Genomic DNA, 22,172 nt, shown 5'->3' on the forward strand with positions numbered 1-22,172 from the left:
TAATCGGTAGACCTCTAGTCTAAATGTAGGAAAAAAAACATCTAATCGGGGATACAAACAAAGAAGATGCAACAAAGAAGGAATATGTCTGGAAATAACAATACAGCCTAGTTTGCATATTCCATGATAGCATATAGCATGTTGATATCAATAAAATATTTCTCTCACAATATTGTATAACTAACAACAGTCCTTTTCAAAATCCTATATTCCCTAACACTGAACCTTAACCCTAACATTAACCCCCAAACCTAACCCTAGCTCCTAACCCTTATCCTAAAACGAACCCTAGCACCTAACCCTAATTCTAACCTTAACCCCCCCCCAGAAATAGCACTTGGAGTTCTGGTCCCCAGAAGTATAGTTAAGCGCGCGCGCGCGCACACACACACACACACACACACACACACACACACACACACACACACACACACACACACACACACACACACACACACACACACACACACACACACACACACACACACACACACACACACACACACCTGTGAGTGGGGCTCCTGGGGTGGGTAAGGCAGAACCAATGTAGTCAAGTGCTTAAAAAACTCCCTAGGGTTTCCAGTGTTAAGACATGAGCGCTGCTGCCTTCTGCAGGGGAAATAGAGTATTATAAACAGTGGTTCGAGCCCTGAATGCTGATTGGCTGACAGCCGTGTAATATCAGACTGAATACCATGGGTATGATAAAACTGTTCTAATTACGTTGGTAACCAGTTTATAATAGCAATAAGGCACCTCGAGGGTTTGAGGTATATGGCCAATATGCCACGGCTTAGGGCTGTATCCAGGCATTCCGCAGAGCATACCTTAGCCATGGTATATTAGCCATATACCACACCCCCTCGTACCTTATTGCTTAATTATACACCATATGCTATATATCAGTGCATTTCCATGGTTATAGCAGTCTCATTCCATCCATTCGTTAAACCAGGGGCGCAACATTGGTTTTAGAAGTGGGGGGGACATAATTATTATTATTTATTTATTTTATCCAGTAGGATAAACACCCCCAAACAGCCTACCCGACCGCTCGGAGGCATCCACATGGTCCTAAGCACACCTGCCTTGTTCCGTATCACATTCTAAATATAAACGGGGCGACGATGACGACAAAAATGACATTTCAGAATGTGTCCCCAGTGGATGATGTGCCCCTGAGTTAAACAGTCATCTGCCAACTGGCCACATTAATTTGATGGTGAATCCAAAAGATTTCTAGAGATAGTAAACATCCTTTCATCTAATAATAAGGGTGTAATGATGGGTAGGATAAACGCCAGAGTTTGGGTCACGTAGTTGAAGTTACGAAATAGGGAAGCAGTACTCACAGATACTCTCTGTACAGAATCAATGTGCTCATGCTCCTTCCGCTTCTGCTCCAGCACATGGTGGAGACCCACATGAAATAAATACTATGTTAGAAATACTATAGTATTCACTGTAGTGTTTTTGCTGACTTTACTGTAGTATTTACAGTTTACTGTAGTATAAATACTGTAGTAGAAAAAGAGTAGTATACTGTAGTGTTTTTGCAGACTAGTATACTGCAGTATTTAATGTAGTGTTTTTACAGCCATTACTGTAGTATTTACAAAAGTGTTTTGGTTTTATAATATTTGACATAGAAAAAGCTGGTGTAACTGAGTCAGGTATGTAGGCCTCCTTGCACATGCTTTTACAGTTCTGCCTACACATTTTCTATAGGATTGAGGTCAGAGATTTGTGATGGCCACTCCAATACCTTGACTTTGTCGTCCTTCAGCCATTTTGCCACAACTTTGGAAGTATGCTTGGGGTCGTTGTCCATTTGGAAGACTCCACCTAAGTTTATGTAAACTTCTGACTTCAACTGTACATACACATATAAATACATACAGTTGAATTCAGACGTTTACATACACTTAAGATTGGAGTCATTAAAACTTGTTTAATAGAAATAGATGGCATCATGAGGCAGGAAAAAAGCTTGGTCGCAAATGGGTCTTCCAAATGGACAATGACCCCAAGCATATTTCCAGAGTATGAATCCAAGATGGCGTAGCAGTCAGACGTCTTGTCGTGTCGTGTCCCTTGTATATATCGTTTTTAAATTTTTTACATATTTTTCTTCGCATATCTTTTAAAACATTTTGCTAAACCTCAACTTCTAAATACTCTCCTGCAACCCGCCTCACCCAATGTAGCTATTTTTTCTAAAGTATTTATATTTACTTTGGATCCGGAACCCCTTAACTGAAGCTAGCCAGCTAACTACCAGCTATCAGTCAGCAAACCATTGCTAGCGGTTTTCAGCTAACTGGTCATCAGCTAACCTTTAGCTTGGAAAGCTCTCGCCAGTTCGAACAACGCGACTCTAACCAGAGCATTACGGACCTATTATTATTATTTTAAAAAAAAATTTCCCCGGATTCCCACCGCAAATGGAACATTTTCAGCTGGATATTCACAACTAGCTATCTAGCTAACCGCAACCCCGGATGATTACTCCTGGCTAGCGTTTCCGCCCACTTAGCTTGAAGCTAGCCTGGCCAGAGCTCCTGTGCTACAACCAAAGCATACTCCTGGGCTACAATAACCGGACCCACGACCGGTCTATCGATGTCACTGCATGAAGAGGAATAAACAGACTCACCCCATCGCGACGTCCCCCAAAGGCTAACTTTCTAGCCCTTGCTATCTCCTTGCTTGCTAATTCGGCCTGCTAACTGCTAGCTTGTTTAGCCCCGGTCCGCTAACTGCTACCTTGTTTAGCCCCGACCTACTAACTGTTAGCTTGTTAGCACAGGCCTGCTAACAGTCTGAATCACCGCGTCCCAAACACTCACTGGACCCATATTTACTTTCTATCTCTTTTCGATTTTTAATTTGTTTATACCTTCCGGTAACCTGCCTCACCCAATGTGATAAGGAATCGCTATTATTTTTAAAACACACTCAAGAACCTCCAGAAGCTAACCAGCTAACTAGCTACAAGCTATTTAGTCATTGTTAGCCACTGCTAGCGGCTTTTACCTTTTACCTTCTGCACAGCCAGACAGTTTTTTAACACTCGCCAGTCCAGCTACCCTGCCCCATCCACCGCTGCCCCCTGGACACTGATCACTTAGCTACATAGCTGATGCATGCTGGACTGTCCATTAATCACGGTACTCCATTCTGCTTGTTTATGTTTTATCTGTCGGCCCCAGCCGCACTCAGGCTCTGTGTGTAGCTAGCTAATCCGACCCTCCACGCCTAGTCAACGCCATTTTACCTGCTGTTGTTGTGCTAGCTGATTAGCTGTTGTCTCACCTACTGTTTTAGCTAGCTCTCCCAATTCAACACCTGTGATTACTGTATGCCTCGCTGTATGTCGCTCTCAAATGTCAATATGCCTTGTATACTGTTGTTCAGGTTAGTTATCATTGGTTTAGTTTACAATGGAGCCCCTAGTTCCACTCTTCATACCCCTGATACCTCCTTTGTCCCACCTCCCACACATGCGGTGACCTCACCCATTAAAACCAGCATGTCCAGCGATACAACCTCTCTTATCATCACCCAGTGCCTGGGCTTACCTCCGCTGTACCCGCACCCCACCATACCCCTGTCTGCGCATCATGCCCTGAATATATTCTACCATGCCCAGAAATCTGCTCCTTTTATTCTCTGTCCTCAACGCTCTAGGCGACCAGTTTTGATAGCCTTTAGCCGCACCCTCATACTACTCCTCCTCTGTTCCGTGGGTGATGTGGAGGTAAACCCAGGCCCTGCATGTCCCCAGGCACCCTCATTTGTTGACTTCTGTGATTGAAAAAGCCTTGGTTTCATGCATGTCAACATCAGAAGCCTCCTCCCTAAGTTTGTTTTACTCACTGCTCTAGCACACTCTGCTAACCCTGATGTCCTTGCCGTGTCTGAATCCTGGCTCAGGAAGGCCACAAAAATTCTGAGATTTCCATACCCAACTATAACATCTTCTGTCAAGATAGAACTGCCAAAGGGGGAGGAGTTGCAGTCTACTGCTGAGATAGCCAGCAAAGTAATGTCATACTTTCCAGGTCCATACCCAAACAGTTCGAACTACTAATTTTGAAAATTACTCTCTCCAGAAATAAGTCTCTCACTGTTGCCGCCTGCTACCGACCCCCCTCAGCTCCCAGCTGTGCCCTGGACACCATTTGTGAATTGATCGCCCCCCATCTAGCTTCAGAGTTTGTTCTGTTAGGTGACCTAAACTGGGATATGCTTAACACCCCGGCAGTCCTACAATCTAAGCTAGATGCCCTCAATCTCACACAAATCATCAAGGAACCCACCAGGTACAACCCTAAATCTGTAAGCAAGGGCACCCTCATAGACGTCATCCTGACCAACTGGCCCTCCAAATACACCTCCGCTGTCTTCAACCAGGATCTCAAATCAAATCAAATTTATTTATATAGCCCTTCGTACATCAGCTGATATGTCAAAGTGCTGTACAGAAACCCAGCCTAAAACAACAAGCAATGCAGGTATAGAAGCACGGTGGCTAGGAAAAACTCCCTAGAAAGGCCAAAACCTAGGAAGAAACCTAGAGAGGAACGAGGCTATGTGGGGTGGCCAGTCCTCTTCTGGCTGTGCCGGGTGGAGATTATAACAGAACATGGCCAAGATGTTCAAATGTTCATAAATGACCAGCATGGTCGAATAATAGTAAGGCAGAACAGTTGAAACTGGAGCAGCAGCATAGCCAGGTGGACTGGGGACAGCAAGGAGTCATCATGTCAGGTAGTCCTGGGGCATGGTCCTAGGGCTCAGGTCAGTTGAAACTGGAGCAGCAGCATGGCCAGGTGGACTGGGGACAGCAAGGAGTCATCATGTCAGGTATTCCTGGGGCATGGTCCTTGGGCTCAGGTCCTCCGAGAGAGAGAAAGAAAGAGAGAAGGAGAGAATTAGAGAACGCACACTTAGATTCACACAGGACACCGAATAGGACAGGAGAAGTACTCCAGATATAACATACTGACCCTAGCCCCCCGACACAAACTACTGCAGCATAAATACTGGAGGCTGAGACAGGAGGGGTCAGGAGACACTGTGGCCCCATCCGAGGACACCCCCGGACAGGGCCAAACAGGAAGGATATAACCCCACCCACTTTGCCAAAGCACAGCCCCCACACCACTTGAGGGATATCTTCAACCACCAACTTACCATCCTGAGACAAGGCTGAGTATAGCCCACAAAGATCTCCGCCACGGCACAACCCAAGGGGGGGGGGGCGCCAACCCAGACAGGATGACCACAACAGTGAATCAACCCACTCAGGTGATGCACCCCCTCCAGGGACGGCATGAGACAGCCCCAGTAAGCCAGGGACTCAGCCCCTGTAATAGGGTTAGAGGCAGAGAATCCCAGTGGAAAGAGGGAAACCGGCCAGGCAGAGACAGCAAGGGCGGTTCGTTGCTCCAGAGCCTTTCCGTTCACCTTCTCACTCCTGGGCCAGACTACACTCAATCATATGACCCACTGAAGAGATGAGTCTTCAGTAAAGACTTAAAGATTGAGACCGAGTTTGCGTTCCATAAAAATGGAGCTCTATAGGAGAAAGCCCTGCCTCCAGCTGTTTGCTTAAAAATTCTAGGGACAATTAGGAGGCCTGTGTCTTGTGACCGTAGCGTACGTGTAGGTATGTTATGATTACTGATTAGTTCATTGACTATAATTACCTTTGAAGTAAGGGATCTAACATTAAGTAGCCCTATTTTGAGATGTGAGGTATTATGATCTCTTTCAGTAGTGACAGGAATGGAGGTGGTCTTTATTCTAGTGAGATTGCTAAGGCGAACACCGCCATGTTTAGTTTTGCTCAACCTAGGTCGAGGCACAGACACGGTCTCAATGGTGATAGCTGAGCTGACTACACTGACTGTGCTAGTGGCAGAATCCACTATGCTGGCAGGCTGGCTAACAGCCTGCTGCCTGGCCTGTACCTTATTTCATTGTGGAGCTAGAGGAGTTAGAGCCCTGTCTATGTTGGTAGATAAGATGAGAGCACCCCTCCAGCTAGGATGGAGTCCGTCACTCCTCAGCAGGTCAGGCTTGGTCCTGTTTGTGGGTGAGTCCCAGAAAGAGGGCCAATTATCTACAAATTCTATCTTTTGGGAGGGGCAGAAAACAGTTTTCAACCAGCGATTGAGTTGTAAGACTCTGCTGTAGAGCTCATCACTCCCCCTAACTGGGAGGGGGCCAGAGACAATTACTCGATGCCGACACATCTTTCTAGCTGATAAGCACGCAGAAGCTATGTTGCGCTTGGTGATCTCTGACTGTTTAATCCTAACATTGTTGGTGCCGACGTGGATAACAATATCCCTATAATCTCTACACTCGCCAGTTTTAGCTTTAGCCAGCACCATCTTCAGATTAGCCTTAAGTCGGTAGCCCTGCCCCCTGGTAAACAGTGTATGATCACTGGATGATTCGTTTTAAGTCTAATACTGCGGGTAATGGAGTCGCCAATGACTAGAGTTTTCAATTTGTCAGAGCTAATGGTGGGAAGCTTCGGCGTCTCAGACCTCGTAACGGGAGGAGTAGAGACCAGAGAAGACTCGGCCTCTGACTCCGACCCGCTGCTTTACTTCTTGCGTCGAGCCAACCCGGATCCGGGATCATGACGACAACCTCAAGCACATTACCATAACGCAACGTTAACTATTCATGAAAATCGCAAATGAAATGAAATCAATATGCTAGCTCTCAAGCGTAGCCTTTTGTTAACAACACTGTCATCTCAGATTTAAAAAAATATGCTTCTCAACCATAGCAAACTAGCATTTAGCATTAAGCAGGCAACATTTTCACAAAAACCAGCAAAAACATTCAATAAATAATTTACCTTTGAAGAACTTCGGATGTTTTCAATGAGGAGACTCTCAGTTAGATAGCAAATGTTCGGACTTCCTGAAAGATAATTTGTGCAGGAGAAATCGGTCCGTTTTCTGCGTCATGTTTGGCTACCAAAAAAAAATGAAAATTCATTCATCCAAACGCCAAACTTTCTTCCACATTAACTCCATAATATCGACTGAAACATGGTAAACGTTGTTTAGAATCAACCCTCAAGGTGTTTTTCACATATCTCTTCATGAAATATCATTCCTGGAAGTCTCCACTCTGTCTCAATCACATGGATGAATGCGAGCAGCTTGGAGATTTCGCAACAATTTCAACAAAGGACACCGGGCGGACCCCTGGTAAATGTAGTCTCCTATGGCCAATCTTCCAATGATATGCCTACAAATACGTCACAATGCTGCAGACAACTTGGAGAAACGATAGAAAAGGCAGGCTAATTCGTGGCGCTTTCACAGCCATATAAGGAGACAATGAAATACAGAGCGTCAAAAATCCTGCTCATTTCCTGTTTGAAGTTTCATCTTGGTTTCGGCTGTTGCATCAGTTCTGGGGCACTCACAGATAATATCTTTGCAGTTTTCGAAACGTCAGAGTGTTTTCTTTCCAAAGTTGCCAATTATATGCATATATGCATAACGGGCACGTTTTTTTATCCAATAATGACATAGCGCCCCCATAGGTTGAAGAGGTTAATGGAGAAAACCGCTTGAAAGTTTCTGTCGGCTGAATGAGCGACACCGGTTGAGCGTTCCTACGGCATTTCCTTCCAGAAACCGTGAGAAAGTTGTCCGGCTGCGGGGACTGTGCCAGGGGATTTATACTACTATCTGTACTTACTGGTGGCACAGACGCTGTTTCATCCTTTCCTACACTGAAATTACCCTTGCCTAACGATTGCGTCTGAAGCTGGGCTTGTAGCACAGCTATCCTCGCCGTAAGGTGAGTACAACAACTGCAATTAGAAGGCATCATGTTAATGTTACTACTTAGCTTCGGCTGTTGGAGGTCCTGACGAATCGTGTCCAGATAAAGCGTCCGGAGTGAAAAAGTTGAGGAAAAAATAAATAAATATATGAACGGTAATTGTAAAGTTGTCAGGTAGCAAAATAGGTTGGCAACAAAACGTACAGCAACTCGAAAACAAGCCTGCAAGTTGTGATCACTGCCTCATTGCCTGTGTCCGCTACGGAGCCGCAGTCAAACGACCACCCCTCATCACTGTCAAACGCTCCCTAAAACACGTCTGTGAGCAGGCCTTTCTAATCGACCTGGCCCGGGTATCCTGAAAGGACATTGACCTTATCCCGTCAGTTGAGGATGTCTGGTCATTCTATAAACGTAACTTCCTCACCATTTTAGATAAGCATGCTCCGTTCAAAAAATGCAGAACTAAGGACAGATATAGCCCTTGGTTCACTCCAGACCTGACTGCCCTCGACCAGCACAAAAACATCCTGTGGCGGATTGCAATAGCATCGAATAGTCCCTGCGATATGCAACTGTTCAGGTAAGTCAGGAACCAATACACACAGTCAGTCTGGAAAGCAAAGGCCAGCTTCTTCAGGCAGAAGTTTGCATCCTGTAGCTCCAACACCAAAAAGTTCTGGGACACTGTGAAGTCCATGGAGAACAAGAGCATCTCCTCCCAACTGCCCACTGCACTGAGGCTAGGTAACACGGTCACCACCGATAAATCCATGATTATCAAAAACTTCAACAAGTATTTCTCAACTGGCTACTCCAACCTCGGACAACAGCTACTCGCCCAAGCCTCTCCAGGTTCTCCTTTAACCAAATCCAGATAGCAGATGTTCTGAAAGAGCTGCAAAACCTGGACCCGTACAAATCAGCTGGGCTTGACAATCTGGACCCTCTATTTTTGAAACTATCCGCCGCCATTGTCGCAACCCCAATTACCAGCCTGTTCAACATCTCTTTCATATCGTCTGAGATCCCCAAGGATTGGAGAGCTGCCGCAGTCATCCCCCTCTTCAAAGGGGGAGACACCCTGGACCCAAACTGTTACAGACCTATATCCATCCTGCCCTGCCTATCTAAGGTCTTCGGAAGCCAAGTCAACAAACAGGTCACTGACCATCTCGAATCCCACCATACCTTCTCCGCTGTGCAATCTCGTTTCCGAGACGGTCACGGGTGCACCTCAGCCACGCTCAAGGTACTAAACGATATCATAACCGCCATCGATAAAAGACAGTACTGTGCAGCCGTCTTCATCGACCTTGCCAAGGCTTTCGACTCTGTCAATCACCATATTCTTATCGGCAGACTCAGTAGCCTCGGTTTTTCGGATGACTGCCTTGCCTGGTTCACCAATTACTTTGCAGACAGAGTTCAGTGTGTCAAATCGGAGGGCATGCTGTCCGGTCCTCTGGCAGTCTCTATGGGGGTGCCACAGAGATCAATCCTCGGGCTGACTCTTTTCTCTGTATATATCAATGATGTTGCTCTTGCTGCGGGCGATTCCCTGATCCACCTCTACGCGGACGACACCATTCTATATACTTCCGGCCCGTCCTTGGACACTGTGCTATCTAACCTCCAAACGAGCTTCAATGCCATACAACACTCCTTCCGTGGCCTCCAACTGCTCTTAAACGCTAGTAAAACCAAATGCATGCTTTTCAACCGTTCGCTGCCTGCACCAGCACACCTAACCAGCATCACCACCCTGAATGGTTCCGACCTTGAATATGTGGACATCTATAAGTACCTAGGTGTCTGGCTCGACTGTAAACTCTCCTTCCAGACGCATATCAAACGTCGGCTTTCTATTCCGCAACAAAGCCTCCTTCGATCACGCCGCCAAACGCTAGTAAAACTGACTATCCTACCGATCCTCGACTTCGGCGATGTCATCTACAAAATTGCTTCCAACACTCGACTCAGCAAACTGGATGCAGTTTATCACAGTGCCATCCGTTTTTTCACTAAAGCACCTTATACCACCCACCACTGCGACTTGTATGCTCTTGTCAGCTGGCCCTCGCTACATATTCGTCGCCAGACCCACTGGCTCCAGGTCATCTACAAGCCTTATCTCAGTTCACTGGTCACGATGGCAACACCCATCCGTAGCACGCGCTCCAGCATGTGTATCTCACTGATCATCCTTAAAGCCAACACCTCATTTGGCCGCCTTTCGTTCCAGTTCTCTGCTGCCTGTGACTGGAACAAATTGCAAAAATCGCTGAAGTTGGAGACTTTTATCTCCCTCACCAACTTCAAACATCTGCTATCTGAGCAGCTAACCGATCGCTGCAGCTGTACATAGTCTATCCGTAAATAGCCCACCCATTTTTACCTACCTCATCCCCATACTGTTTTTATTTATTTACTTTTCTGCTCTTTGCACACCAATATATCTACCTGTACATGACCAGCTCATCATGTATCACTCCAGTGTTAATCTGCAAAATTGTAATTATTCGCCTACCTCCTCATGCCTTTTGCACACAATGTATATAGACTCCCCTTTTTATTTTTCCTACTGTGTTATTGACTTGTTTACTCCATGTGTAACTCTGTGTTGTCTGTTCACACTGCTATGCTTTATCTTGGCCAGGTCGCAGTTGCAAATGAGAACTTGTTCTCAACTAGCCTACCTGGTTAAACATCCAAGGATCCCGGATAGCACGAACACTCTGGGAACACTGGGAAATCATATGAACTTGTCTGTTCGACTGCTCCTATTGGTTAATTGTCTGATGTACTGGGAACTCGCAACAACAGTCTGTCTGTAAGTAGCTAACAATGTTTAGATATGTATACTGCGAGATAAAATAACGTACCATCCCATGAGGTGTTGGGGAAAAACAGATTACCTATAGATTGCACCTAATCGTTTCTTGGCCATAACTGGAAATACCCCAAATGTTGGCGACACTACAGCGCGATGTGGCTTCATCGGAATGTTGGCTTGCACGAGAAAAACAAAAATGTTCTAGGATTTATGGTTGAGATGTAATTGATATAAATATAAACTATTCACCTTATGACTTTTAACATGCAGGCGTCACAAAGTCTTTAGTAAGGCGTTGGTATGACAACATTTTTGTTACACGGTCAGTGCTAGGAGACAGCATCATTTTATTAACGCACAGGAGTCAGGCTGATGGAAGAATCACGTCAGTCAGACGTTCAATGGTAGGCGACAGCCACACGGTGGTAGTGTTGCCTAGGCTTATATTTGTTCTTTATAATCCCTCAAAAACTGCTGAGCTCTTACTCCATCTGAGTCCTACTATGGAGAAGCCACACAGATGGCAATAACAGCTTGAGACCTTGATGACACCTTGCTGCTTGCCTACCCCTGGCTTGTTTCAGAGAACATGTTTGCTTGCTCTTCTACTTTGACCTCCTTCCTCCGATGACCACTCAAGCAATGAACTTTCCTGACCCTCTCATGACCTTCCATCTGATGAATGTTGTTTTAAAATGTGCTTTGTTTTTTTGGTTATGTTTGAAGCGCATTCAAATTATTTATGTGATGAATAGCTTATAAAAGTTTAATAAATTATCATTATTGCTCTGAGAAAAATACTTTTGGAGCCTGTGCTACGTCAATTGCAAATACGCCTGTTGCCCAGCAACCGCACACGCCGGGGACATGAAGGAAACAATTTTGACGAGGCAAGACAGAAAATCATCGAGTATGGGGTTCTAGAACTAAGCATTTTATGGAACTTTCTTGAGGTGAGCGTTGTTCAAATTATTTTGTGACACTGGCACATCATGCATGTTTAATTGTTTTGACTATTTCTCAAGAAGACATTCACCATTGGCACAGTTGTGTCGGCAAGCATTGTGAATGCTTCAATGCCCATAGGAGGATACTACTCACAACATAAACAATCTCAATGTAATCAATAATAATAATCGTTATTATTATTATTGTAATTCTAATTCATTCAACGTATATAGTGCTTTCAAAGAATCCCAAACGGTTTCCTCCCAGGGTGGATATGTTAAACATTATTACAAATCTAGGTCATTGTGCCACGATCAAATTCATGACAAAGAATTCAGAACCCTCAGTCAATTACCTACCGGTATGTATCAAATTGATAAATATCAATGTTCATTTGCAGAAAACATCTGGGAATCATGTCACGCTCAGCGGCCAAATCTCGCGACAAGAGTCGTGCTGCCAGCTTGGTTCTGGCACCTGCTCTTCCTCGCCCTGCCTCGGTCCAGAATGTGGAGACAGTGGACATTGTCCCAGGTCGCCTCACGGAAGCCGCCTGGGTCACCATGACAACACAGGACAACGGGGAGGAGGTGGTGGCGGAGATCATGGGAGAGCTGGAGGCTGCAGTGATGGACAGGTGCTATCAGGTGTACCTGCAAAAACAGGTGTGTAGCTGTCACAGACAGTGGCACACTATTTGGGGCAGGTGTAGGCAACGAGATTCAGCCGCAGGATGATTTTTGTCGGAGCAAATGGTCGGGGAGCCAGAACATAATTGTAACAATTTGTACACTGCAAATTGACCAGAACTAAGCCCGAAGAGATCGTACAGTATTTGAAAATATCAATAATTTCATACCTTGATTACATTGAGATACGATCATGTAAAGCTAACTGCTAAATAAAGGAAACACCAACATAAAGTGTCTTAATAGGGTCTTTGGCAACCATGAGCCAGAACAGCGTCAATAGCTTCAAAGGGTGGCAGGTATCCTAGTGGTTAGAGTGTTGGGCTAGTAACCAAAAGGTTGGTTGATCAAATCCCTGAGCTGACAAGGTAGACATCTGTCATTCTGCCCCTGAACAAGGCACTTAACCCACAGTTCCTAGGCTGTCATTGTAAATAAGGATTTGTTTTTAACTGACTTGCCTAATTAAATAAAGGTTAAATAAAAATTATACCTTGGCATAGATTCTACAAGTGGCTGGAACTCTATTGGCAGGGGTGCGACACCATTCTTACATAATTTTTTTATTGTGGTGGAAAAAAAACACAGTCTCAGGCACTGCCCTAGAATGTGTGTCAAACCAAGTGTTCAATTGGGTTGAGATCTGATGATGGAGACAGCCATGACATGGTTTATATAGTTTTCATGATCATCAAACCAATTTTTTTATACATGACCCTAAGCATGATTGGATGTTAACTGCTTAATTAACTCAGGAACCACACCTGTGTGGAAGCACCCACTTTCAATATACTTTGTATCCCTTATTTCTTCAAGTGTTTCCATTTTCTTGGCAGTAACCTGTATGTTTTTATTTGTGTAAATACTCAGGAACAGATTTGCTGAACACATTTTTTTGCTAAATTCCTGGTTATTTAACAGTATTTTTTCTTTATCATTTTTTAGGGAATAGGGTGTCATTTGGAAGGACCTTTCTATGCCCCGAATCCCTAACCAGTCGAAACACCCACACATGTGCCTGACATCTCAAACAAATTATTATCTCTCTCTCTCTCCTTCTGTCTCTGTCTGTCTGTCTGTCCAGCTGGTGCCGTTCACAGTGACCCGGGCCTATGAAAGCCTGGTGCAGATGTCTGACTGGCTGTTCCTGGCGAGGGATGAGGGTGAGGGGCGAGAGAGTGTCACTTTGTGGGGGGAGGACACAGAGCCTGAACCCTGTAAGAGTGACTCATGGGCCGAGGGCTGTGTTCCTGTCCGGTACACCAGTGTGAGCTCACACACACCTCTTTTGCAGGTAACAATACACACATGCATAAACACACATATGTATCTCACAAGCATGCTTGCACCGTCACATGCATGATATCTGATGATACACACTGATACCTGATGTGGTTTTGTGTCTCTGCAGAAGTTGCTGGATTTGCACCTGGCAGAGTCTGCTGATCCATGGGATACACAGAGCAAGCCCCAGTCTCCCAGTAGACAGGACAGCAAGCCCCAGTCTCCCAGTAGACCGGACAGCAAGCTCCAGTCACCTACAAAGCCAGAGCCTCCAGACAGAGAGAGAACAGTCCTAGCAAAAAAAAGAATAGTGGATTCAACTGAACCTGAGAAGCCAGACAAGGCAGGGAAGATAGCACCAGAGGAAGTCCAACCCTCACCTTACCTCACTGTAGCCACCTATAAAGCCCAGAGGAGGAGACAGTCTCAGACCCAACCAGGCGCACACAAGGCCCTACCACCACCTCTGAAGACCTACAAACCCTTATTCACCCCTAGTGAACCAGCCCAGCAGTACCAGAGCCGCTCTGTACCCCAACTTCAGGGGCATAGACCACGAGAGGTCCCAGTCCCTAGGAGACTGGACCCCGCTAGACTACCACAGCACCATGTCTGGCCTGAGGTGGAGGTCCTGGAGCCTCGGCCCTCACACCGCTTAAAGGAGAGAATAGGGTTCAAAAACAGGGCCCCCAATCAGGACCATCACAGCATGGCACGCCGAGGCACCATCACCCCCCTGACTGCCCACACCCACCATGCTTTACCCAGCAAGACTCGGAAGAAGAGTCTGCACCATGGTGTCCAGCTACAGAGGCATGTGCTCCGAGGCGGTACCCAGCCACGTGGCTCAACTGTGGGCTACACTCCGCTCTCCACTGGCCTCGATCTGGATACCATTGAGCTGGTGCCAGGAGTGGCCATTGGGGACCCAGTATGTGGGACTGTGGAAAACAAGCCGTTCTGGGTTTCCCATCTGCCTGAGCTGAGGCCTATCAGAAGCAGCCTCCCGGCCATGTTGTGGTCCTTGAATCAGGTGGTGGGAGGGCAGAGCCCTCGAGTCAGTGCCCCCACTGGGAAACACTGGGCATGAGGAGCGATAGGAACCACTGCAGTGTCAATCACACTGCAGCCTAATGGACTGTCATTTGATGAATAGGTGCTGATTTGCTTTTATTTAATAAAGAGAAGATGTGAATTCCATTTTATATTCTAAGTTTAATCTAAGCTATTCCACCATGTAAAAGCTCTCTTCCAAATGTTGTGTTTGTTTAAGGAAGGCCTCCTAGCGTCTAAACCTATTTAAATCAGGGACTGCACTTGAGTTTGTGTACATATTTTGATGCTTTTCTTCTGTGAGATAGTGCTCCCATGTTTTGTCAGATGAACTTCAACCTCTACCCCCCCATGTATTGTTAACCAGTTACATAACAACACAGTGATATTGTTACATGATTGTTACTGATCATCTGTTTGTTTTCAACTTTGCCTTGTTCATAGATGTCCTGAGGTTTGATGTTAATGCAGTTCAATACTTGACCCCATGATGGCAGTGCGGATCATATTCTAACATTTGTCATCAAAATGCTTCTGAGCAAATTCAGGAGTTGTTTGCTAGGGTGTACCAAGAATATGCGACGACAACAGATGACCAAGGAACATACATTAAACACCATTGTTCAGGTCTGGCTCAATGCTTCATACACTTACTTTATTTTAGACATATATTATCTTTTGTAATGACACCACTGAAAACTGAGTCTTATCAACCATTGAGAAGAGTATTTAAAAAAACATCTATGACTAGTATCCCATTTTGGCAATTATTCTGTGTTGAGTTCCTGCATAGCGATAACGGCACTGTTTTTCTGTTTTTACTACAAAAAATACCAAAATAACCCCCAGCTAATTTTGCACTGTATGCATGAATTGTTTACAGACCAGTACACCAGGTACCGTATGTGGCACCTCAACATAAAGATCTTATTTTTACTATATAGTACATATATGTTGGATCATTTATGTATGATATTGATGTATTATGTATATAGTTCTGTACATTCTGCCTAACATTTCAAGCATAATAAGAGTTAGACATAGGCATCAGAGGGCCCAAGCTAAGGGGCCCCACTGTTGATTGACATGTGCCATCAAATCTAAATCTCATCAAATGTATTTTTTATGAATCCCCTTTTACATCAGCAGTTGTCACAAAGTTCTTATAAGTTGTGTAATCAGTTTCATTGTGGACTCCACAGAGTTTTATAGAGGGCTGTGTGTCATTCTCTAAAAGCACTCTTGCCAGCTGACACATATTGAGAAAATAGCTCAGATTCATAGATGTTGAGCTTTTCAAGCAGATACTGTATAACTCATTGGAAAATAGCCTGTTTGTGGATGAGCCTTATGCATGCATAGTAGAGTAACATACTATATCATGACTAGTTTAGCTAAGATAAACTGATCATTATAATATTATCCCAAACAGGCAAGGTTGTGGGCGATGCATTGGTCAGGGTTTTGTGTATCAGTAATTTTTCTATATTTTATACGAGCAGTATACGAGATATTTTCTTTTAAATGACACAATCCCCATCCAGTAAGAGGATTTAATATGTCTGGTTTATATCCAATGTATCACCAACACGTAAAATGTTAAATACCATGTGTGATGATTTACTGCATATCCTGGCTCTCACAGTGCACCACATAGCATGAAAGCCATGGTGATGATTACAGCTTCAGTTCTTCTGCTGGGTTCTTAGTTTAACTATAGTAACAGTCATCCATCTTAACTACATTTTCATCTCATTGTGGAAAAACATTTATTTATTTATTTAAATTTTCAGTTTCTGTAACGGCGTTCGTCTGTTGAAGGAAGAGAGTCGGACCGAAATGCAGCGTGTTGGTTACTCATGACTTTAATGAATGAAAAAACGCGGTACATGAAATAACTGAAACTAAATACAAAAACAACAGAACGGAACGTGAAACTAATTACAGCCTATCTGGTGACTACAACACAGAGTCAGGTACAATCACCCACGAAATATGTAGCTCAGTTGGTAGAGCATGGCGCTTGTAACGCCAGGGTAGTGGGTTCGATCCCCGGGACCACCCATACGTAGAATGTATGCACACATGACTGTAAGTCGCTTTGGATAAAAGCGTCTGCTAAATGGCATATATTATTATTATTATTATAAATACAAAGCGAAACTCAGGCTGCCTAAATACGGTTCCCAATCAGAGACAACGATAAGCACCTGACTCTAATTGAGAATCGCCTCAGGCAGCCAAGCCTAACAACACCCCTAATCAGCCGCGATCCCAAATAATACAAACCCCAATACGAAACACAACATATAAACCCATGTCACACCCTGGCCTACCCAAACATATAACAAAAACACAAAATACAATGACCAAGGCGTGACAGTTTCATGTAACACCACACCAACAATAAGATGAGATGAAAGTTTGGTTACACTTTACTTACAGATTGCAGGTATAATGCATCTATAATGCAAGGTCAAACTTGCCTTATAATGTTTTATTATCCTTTCAGAATTCTCTCTTCTGTAACATTGCATTACCCCCTAACCACAGTGGCCAGCTCTGGTTATGCGGTTTCAGCACCCCTTTTCTAGTAGTTTATTGTATTTGTCCAACACCCCTTCTTTCTCATTGTAGTGGACCTCCAAGTCACTCCACTCTTACCAGCCAGTCATAGTTCACCATTATGGAGCCAGATACCTGCCATAAGGTTACCTCATGCTAATCACATTAGTCTATGTTTGCTCAACTGTCCTGCAGGGGGACACATTTAGTCCGTAGAGGTTAATTTAGGCCTATCCAAATTGAAAATAGGCCACCAACTTTCAGGCATTGCAATTTAGGCTATCATTTTGGGTACTGGTGTCTTGTGGATGTAACGAAGTTCGTCTGTTGTTTGAAGAGAGTCAGACCGAAATGCAGCGTGTAGGTTACTCATGACTTTTAATGAAGATAATACAGTACATGAAATAACTGAAGAAGAAAACAACAAACGAGTGAAACTAATAACAGCCTATCTGGTGACTAACACAGAGACAGGTACAATCACCCACGAAATACAACGCGCACTCAGGCTACCTAAATACGGTTCCCAATCCGAGACAACGAGAATCAGCTGACTCCAATTAGGAATCGCCTCAGGCAGCCAAGCCTAACTAGACACACCCCTAATAATACACACTCCCAATTAATACAAACCCCAATACGAAATACAACATATAAACCCATGTCACACCCTGGCCTACCCAAACATATAACAAAAACACAAGATACAATGACCAAGGCGTGACAGTGGAATAATTTTAGAACTCTATATGTGTTTTATATCTGTTTTTATTATAGGACTCCCTTTAAAAAGAGACCCTAGCTCACAGGTCTCTAAATATAGCGTCTAAATACATTTTAAACAAAATAGTTGAACAAGCAAGTGCAGCGGCTGATAGGGAAAACAGATCTGGCAATAAGTATAGGTTAGATAGTCTTGACCATTTGGGACCCCTTGGCTATTTCACTGAGGACAGGTTATTGCCAAGACTTTTGTTTTATTTATAAATTATTTATGCAATTATATGGCCATTAAATAACACAGAACAGCATGGCATATTTAGATAGCAGAATAGGCCTAAATCATATTTATTTTGCAGCATAGGTCGTTATTCAAGACAAGGCTCTTCTGTGTCTATCATTCTCACACAAGTAATTTTCTGAAGGCCCAAGCCTATACTACGTCATCTATTGGTATAATGTCATTATTGAATGCATTTCTAAAACAAGCTCTAGACATTTATTTTTGGAAATGAATCCGGAAGCTGCAATGCAACTCTAATGCCTGGGCTAGAGTTGCTTGAATGACTAGCTAACTTCGACTACCTACGTTCGGTTCATGTCCTTTGCAGATGCCACAATACTGACAAACTTTGCAGATGCCACAATACTGACAAAAGTTTGTTCGCATAAAAAAATCTGTAACCGAGTAAAGTAAGAACTGATTGCGTAAATGGCAGTGGTGGGCCATCAGGGCCAGCAAGGCCTTCTCTGCTGGCCTAAACATCATCAGAAGATAATTAAAATATATATATATTTTCCCACAAATATGTATTAAATTATTCTCCAGAGTAAGAGTTATACAGTTCATTTCATTGCTTTCCTCTTGGTTGCACTGCTTCCAGCCCCAGGTTGAGATTTGGAGGGCTGGTCTTTATGTTAGATCTTTTATCCAATCATATTCAGCCATCATGTGTTGCCAGGGGTCTAAAATCTGCCCTCAGGCCTTCAGAATCAACAGTGCGGGCGCTTGTAGCTTAAAGTGAATGGAAATTAAAATTTGGTGTCAACCAATCAGCTTTAGAGTTGGCTATTGTACGATTGCTGGCTAGCTCCAGTGTTACACAGGAGCCAGCTAGCAGGCGTAGTGCGTGCACGTCTTTTGATTGGATTACTAATATTGAGAGGCAGGTCCTATATGGGCAGGTCTATGCAGAATCTCAGAACTAGGAAACTGAATTTGATAAACAAATTAATTTGCGTACTACTAAGCTGTTTTTTCAACCCACAATGACGGAAGGAGAATATATAGATTTGGTCGAGGATATAATTATAACGACATTCTCAAGACAAACTTTTCAAGAAAAGTTAGACATTGTCAGGAGAGGTCGACGCCGACGCTACAAAGCCTGTCACAGGCGGGAAAGGGGTTCGTTCGCCACTTTCAAAGTTCCAACTACGAGCGCTATCAATGGCTCACAGGCTCCGAGAAGCACTGCAAACTGTACTGCTTGGAATGCCTATTATTTGCAAGTGATCAATTTGGTGTTTGGAGCCACACGGGCTTTGCAAACTTGAGTTGTCTAACCAAGGCAGCAACGAGGCACCAAAGTACGGCTGGGCACTTACAAGCAATGGTGCTTTTGAAAACTTTTGGGGACACCCGAGTGGATCTACAGCACAACGAACAAGCGCGCAGGGCAACAAAGCTGCACAATGAAAAGGTATTGTACTCTTCCCCTGCAATTCTCTGGATAAAAATGTCAATTTCAAGGTGACGCAACGCCTGGTTATACTGCGTTTCTGTCTAAATGTCGAGAGCCATGGCACCATAATGATGGTAATAAGAGGTGGATTAATTCGGGTGGGTCTGTGTAGGACTTCACTGAAGGCCCAGGCCCATGGCACGCCACTGGTAAATGGTCATTCATAGTCGTAACGCAGGGTTTGTATGTGTACAGATTTATTTTAACGTTTCATGCATGGCCTTTCTTACAATCCTAACAATTTACGTATGTATTTTCTAACGATCTTAACGATATGCATGTTCAACCTTTTGGCAGGTAGTTGGCTCTATACAACATTCCCTGAGCACGTCACTAAACCCCGCTCCTGTCATCAGAGTGTGATCAAGGTCAGAAGAGAAAGGACTCGCTGGACTATTCCTAATGTTTATTGTATTTGACCAGTGTTTAGTGCCTGCATCTAATTGTAAGTACTGTCCGACATGTCATAACTTTAGTTAGGTGTTGCTAAGGCAGTCGGGTTATTATTTACCATGTTCATACGTTATTTTCCTTTTCCATGTTTGTCATGCTATTTCCAGCCTGCTAGCCAAGACGTTAGCCAGTCATGCTAGCTCATTTAGGCTGTGTGCCACATGCCTCATTTAGGATATTCTTCTGTTAATAATGTTTGCTTATAAACATATTCTCATTAATAGCCATGTTTATGGACATTTACAACCTTTATTTGCTTTACATGCTACCGTGTACTGTATTTAGCCTTATGTAGCATGTAGCCTAATATAGCCCGTGCCTTCCTTGTGGGACAGTTACTATTCCACGTTGGTCGTGGTCTTGTGCACATGCACAGACGTCGCTTACATTCCAGTATGTTTTCAGTTATTATGGTTAGCAGTATCCTGTAAGTGGTTAATAATATAGCCTGTGTATTTGGTTTTGCCCCATACATTATATCTTGGCTTAAGCCGTATAGAGATTGTGGGTCCCACATTAGTTGAAGTGCGTCTTATGAATGCGTCATATAGGCTTCGTAAGCACTACATAGGTGTTTCAAAAATCATCTATAACTGTATATCATGCTCTTTAAAGATTCATAGTGTGGCATAACTGTGGGACAACCATCAATTTATTTGACCACATGTATTAATATTTTATAAAGCATGAAATACGGTTATAGGTGATTGGTGACACATTTATGTAGGGCTTATGAAGCCTATATGAATGCTTTATGAAACCTTTAGCTCGGGGTATATATGCATTTTATTATTTGTATTGTAGATACTAGCATGTATACCTCGACAGTCTACTGGGCCTGTATATTGTACGTAAACCTTTACTTACTGTAACGGCAGATTTCCTCCTCTTCGTCTGAAGATTGATCGGACCAATAAGCAGCGTGGTAAGTGTCCATGACGATTTTAATAAGAAAAGCCTGAACACTATGAAATACAAAAACAATAAACGATAACGTGAAATAAACCAAACCGAAACAGTCCCGTGTGGCACAAACACTGACACAGGAAACAAAGACCCACAAACCAACAGTGAAACCCAGGCTACCTGGATGATTCTTAATCAGAGCCAATAATGACACCTGCCTCTGATTGAGAACCATACTAGGCCGAAACAGAAACCTAAACATAGAAACACAAAACATAGACTGCCCGCCCCAACTCACGCCCTGACCATACTAAATAAAGACAAAACAAAGGAAATAAAGGTTAGAACGTGACACTTATGGTTATTATTTTCTTGTATCTTTCCATAGAACCACTTTTATACACATTCTTGCTGTGAGCCATCATTACATAGGAGTGTGGTGTGGTGAACCTTTATCTTGAATAAACCTGTCTAAAGATATCTTGGACATCTTGCCAGACAGACCTCTGGTGGCTGAACCCTGTCTATTGGCACCTAATAGCTTTCTACTAGTTCCCATTCTACATGGTCCTCTCGGATCGGCGCCTTAATATTTTTCATGGTCCTTTGAGCCGGATATCATCACTACCACCGCCAAGATGTCTCAGAGCTACGCAGAGTCCAGGTATTGGTCACCACCCACATCAGTCTTCTCTCCCTGAACGAAGATGAGCAGACAAGCCTCAAGCCACGACATGCCACTTCCCCTCCACTGGTCACGATGACTAGTGGTCAGAATATTGGTTGCATCATGTCAGGCTGTGTATCACGCACTTCTCAGCCTTTACCAACAACTGATTATCCAGGAGGAGCTGAAGAAAGGAGCTGAAGAACCTGAAGAACCTGTCGAACATGGAAAATGTGTTCCTGGGCAGAACTAGAGAAAACCAGGATATCGTCGAGGAATACAAAAACAGAACGATTCAACATATCCCGGAGCACATCGTTGACCAGAGTCTGGAAAACAGCAGGAGCATTGGTGAGTCCAAACGGCATAACCAGGTACTCAGAATGTCCACTGGCAGTGTTGAAAGCGGTCTTCCACTCGTCTCCATCGTGTATCCGCACAAGATGGTAGGCATTCCGAAGGTCCAGTTTGGAGAAGAT

The 22,172-nt window shown here is 44.0% G+C and overlaps 1 protein-coding gene across 3 annotated transcripts; it reads left to right on the plus strand.

Moving 5' to 3' along the window:
- The first annotated feature begins 10,582 nt into the window (after positions 1–10,582).
- On the plus strand, positions 10,583–15,580 carry LOC124047900 (uncharacterized protein C2orf81 homolog). Of its 3 annotated transcripts, none has more exons than XM_046368230.1 (4): positions 10,583–10,660; positions 12,012–12,276; positions 13,385–13,594; positions 13,712–15,580. In XM_046368230.1, exons 1-4 carry the CDS (start codon positions 10,587–10,589, stop codon positions 14,672–14,674), a joined length of 1,512 nt encoding a protein of 503 aa, XP_046224186.1. In that variant the 5' UTR covers positions 10,583–10,586; the 3' UTR covers positions 14,675–15,580. The 3 variants fall into 3 exon arrangements, with proteins under 3 accessions (XP_046224186.1, XP_046224188.1, XP_046224189.1); XM_046368232.1 differs by having other exon boundaries at positions 13,715–15,580; XM_046368233.1 differs by lacking the exon at positions 10,583–10,660 and adding an exon at positions 11,510–11,616.
- The last annotated feature ends 6,592 nt before the right edge of the window (positions 15,581–22,172 follow it).

The sequence above is a fragment of the Oncorhynchus gorbuscha genome, linkage group LG11, assembly GCF_021184085.1.
Source record: "Oncorhynchus gorbuscha isolate QuinsamMale2020 ecotype Even-year linkage group LG11, OgorEven_v1.0, whole genome shotgun sequence".
Taxonomy (NCBI): Eukaryota; Metazoa; Chordata; class Actinopteri; order Salmoniformes; family Salmonidae; genus Oncorhynchus; species Oncorhynchus gorbuscha.

Excerpts from the sequence above, each read along its gene's own strand:
- LOC124047900 (XM_046368230.1), top strand. The coding sequence starts at position 10,587 with ATGAACTTGTCTGTTCGACTGCTCCTATTGGTTAATTGTCTGATGTAC. Across the intron at positions 12,277-13,384 it reads AGGTGTACCTGCAAAAACAG|CTGGTGCCGTTCACAGTGAC; the intron begins GTGTGTAGCTGT and ends CTGTCTGTCCAG. Across the intron at positions 13,595-13,711 it reads CACACACACCTCTTTTGCAG|AAGTTGCTGGATTTGCACCT; the intron begins GTAACAATACAC and ends GTGTCTCTGCAG.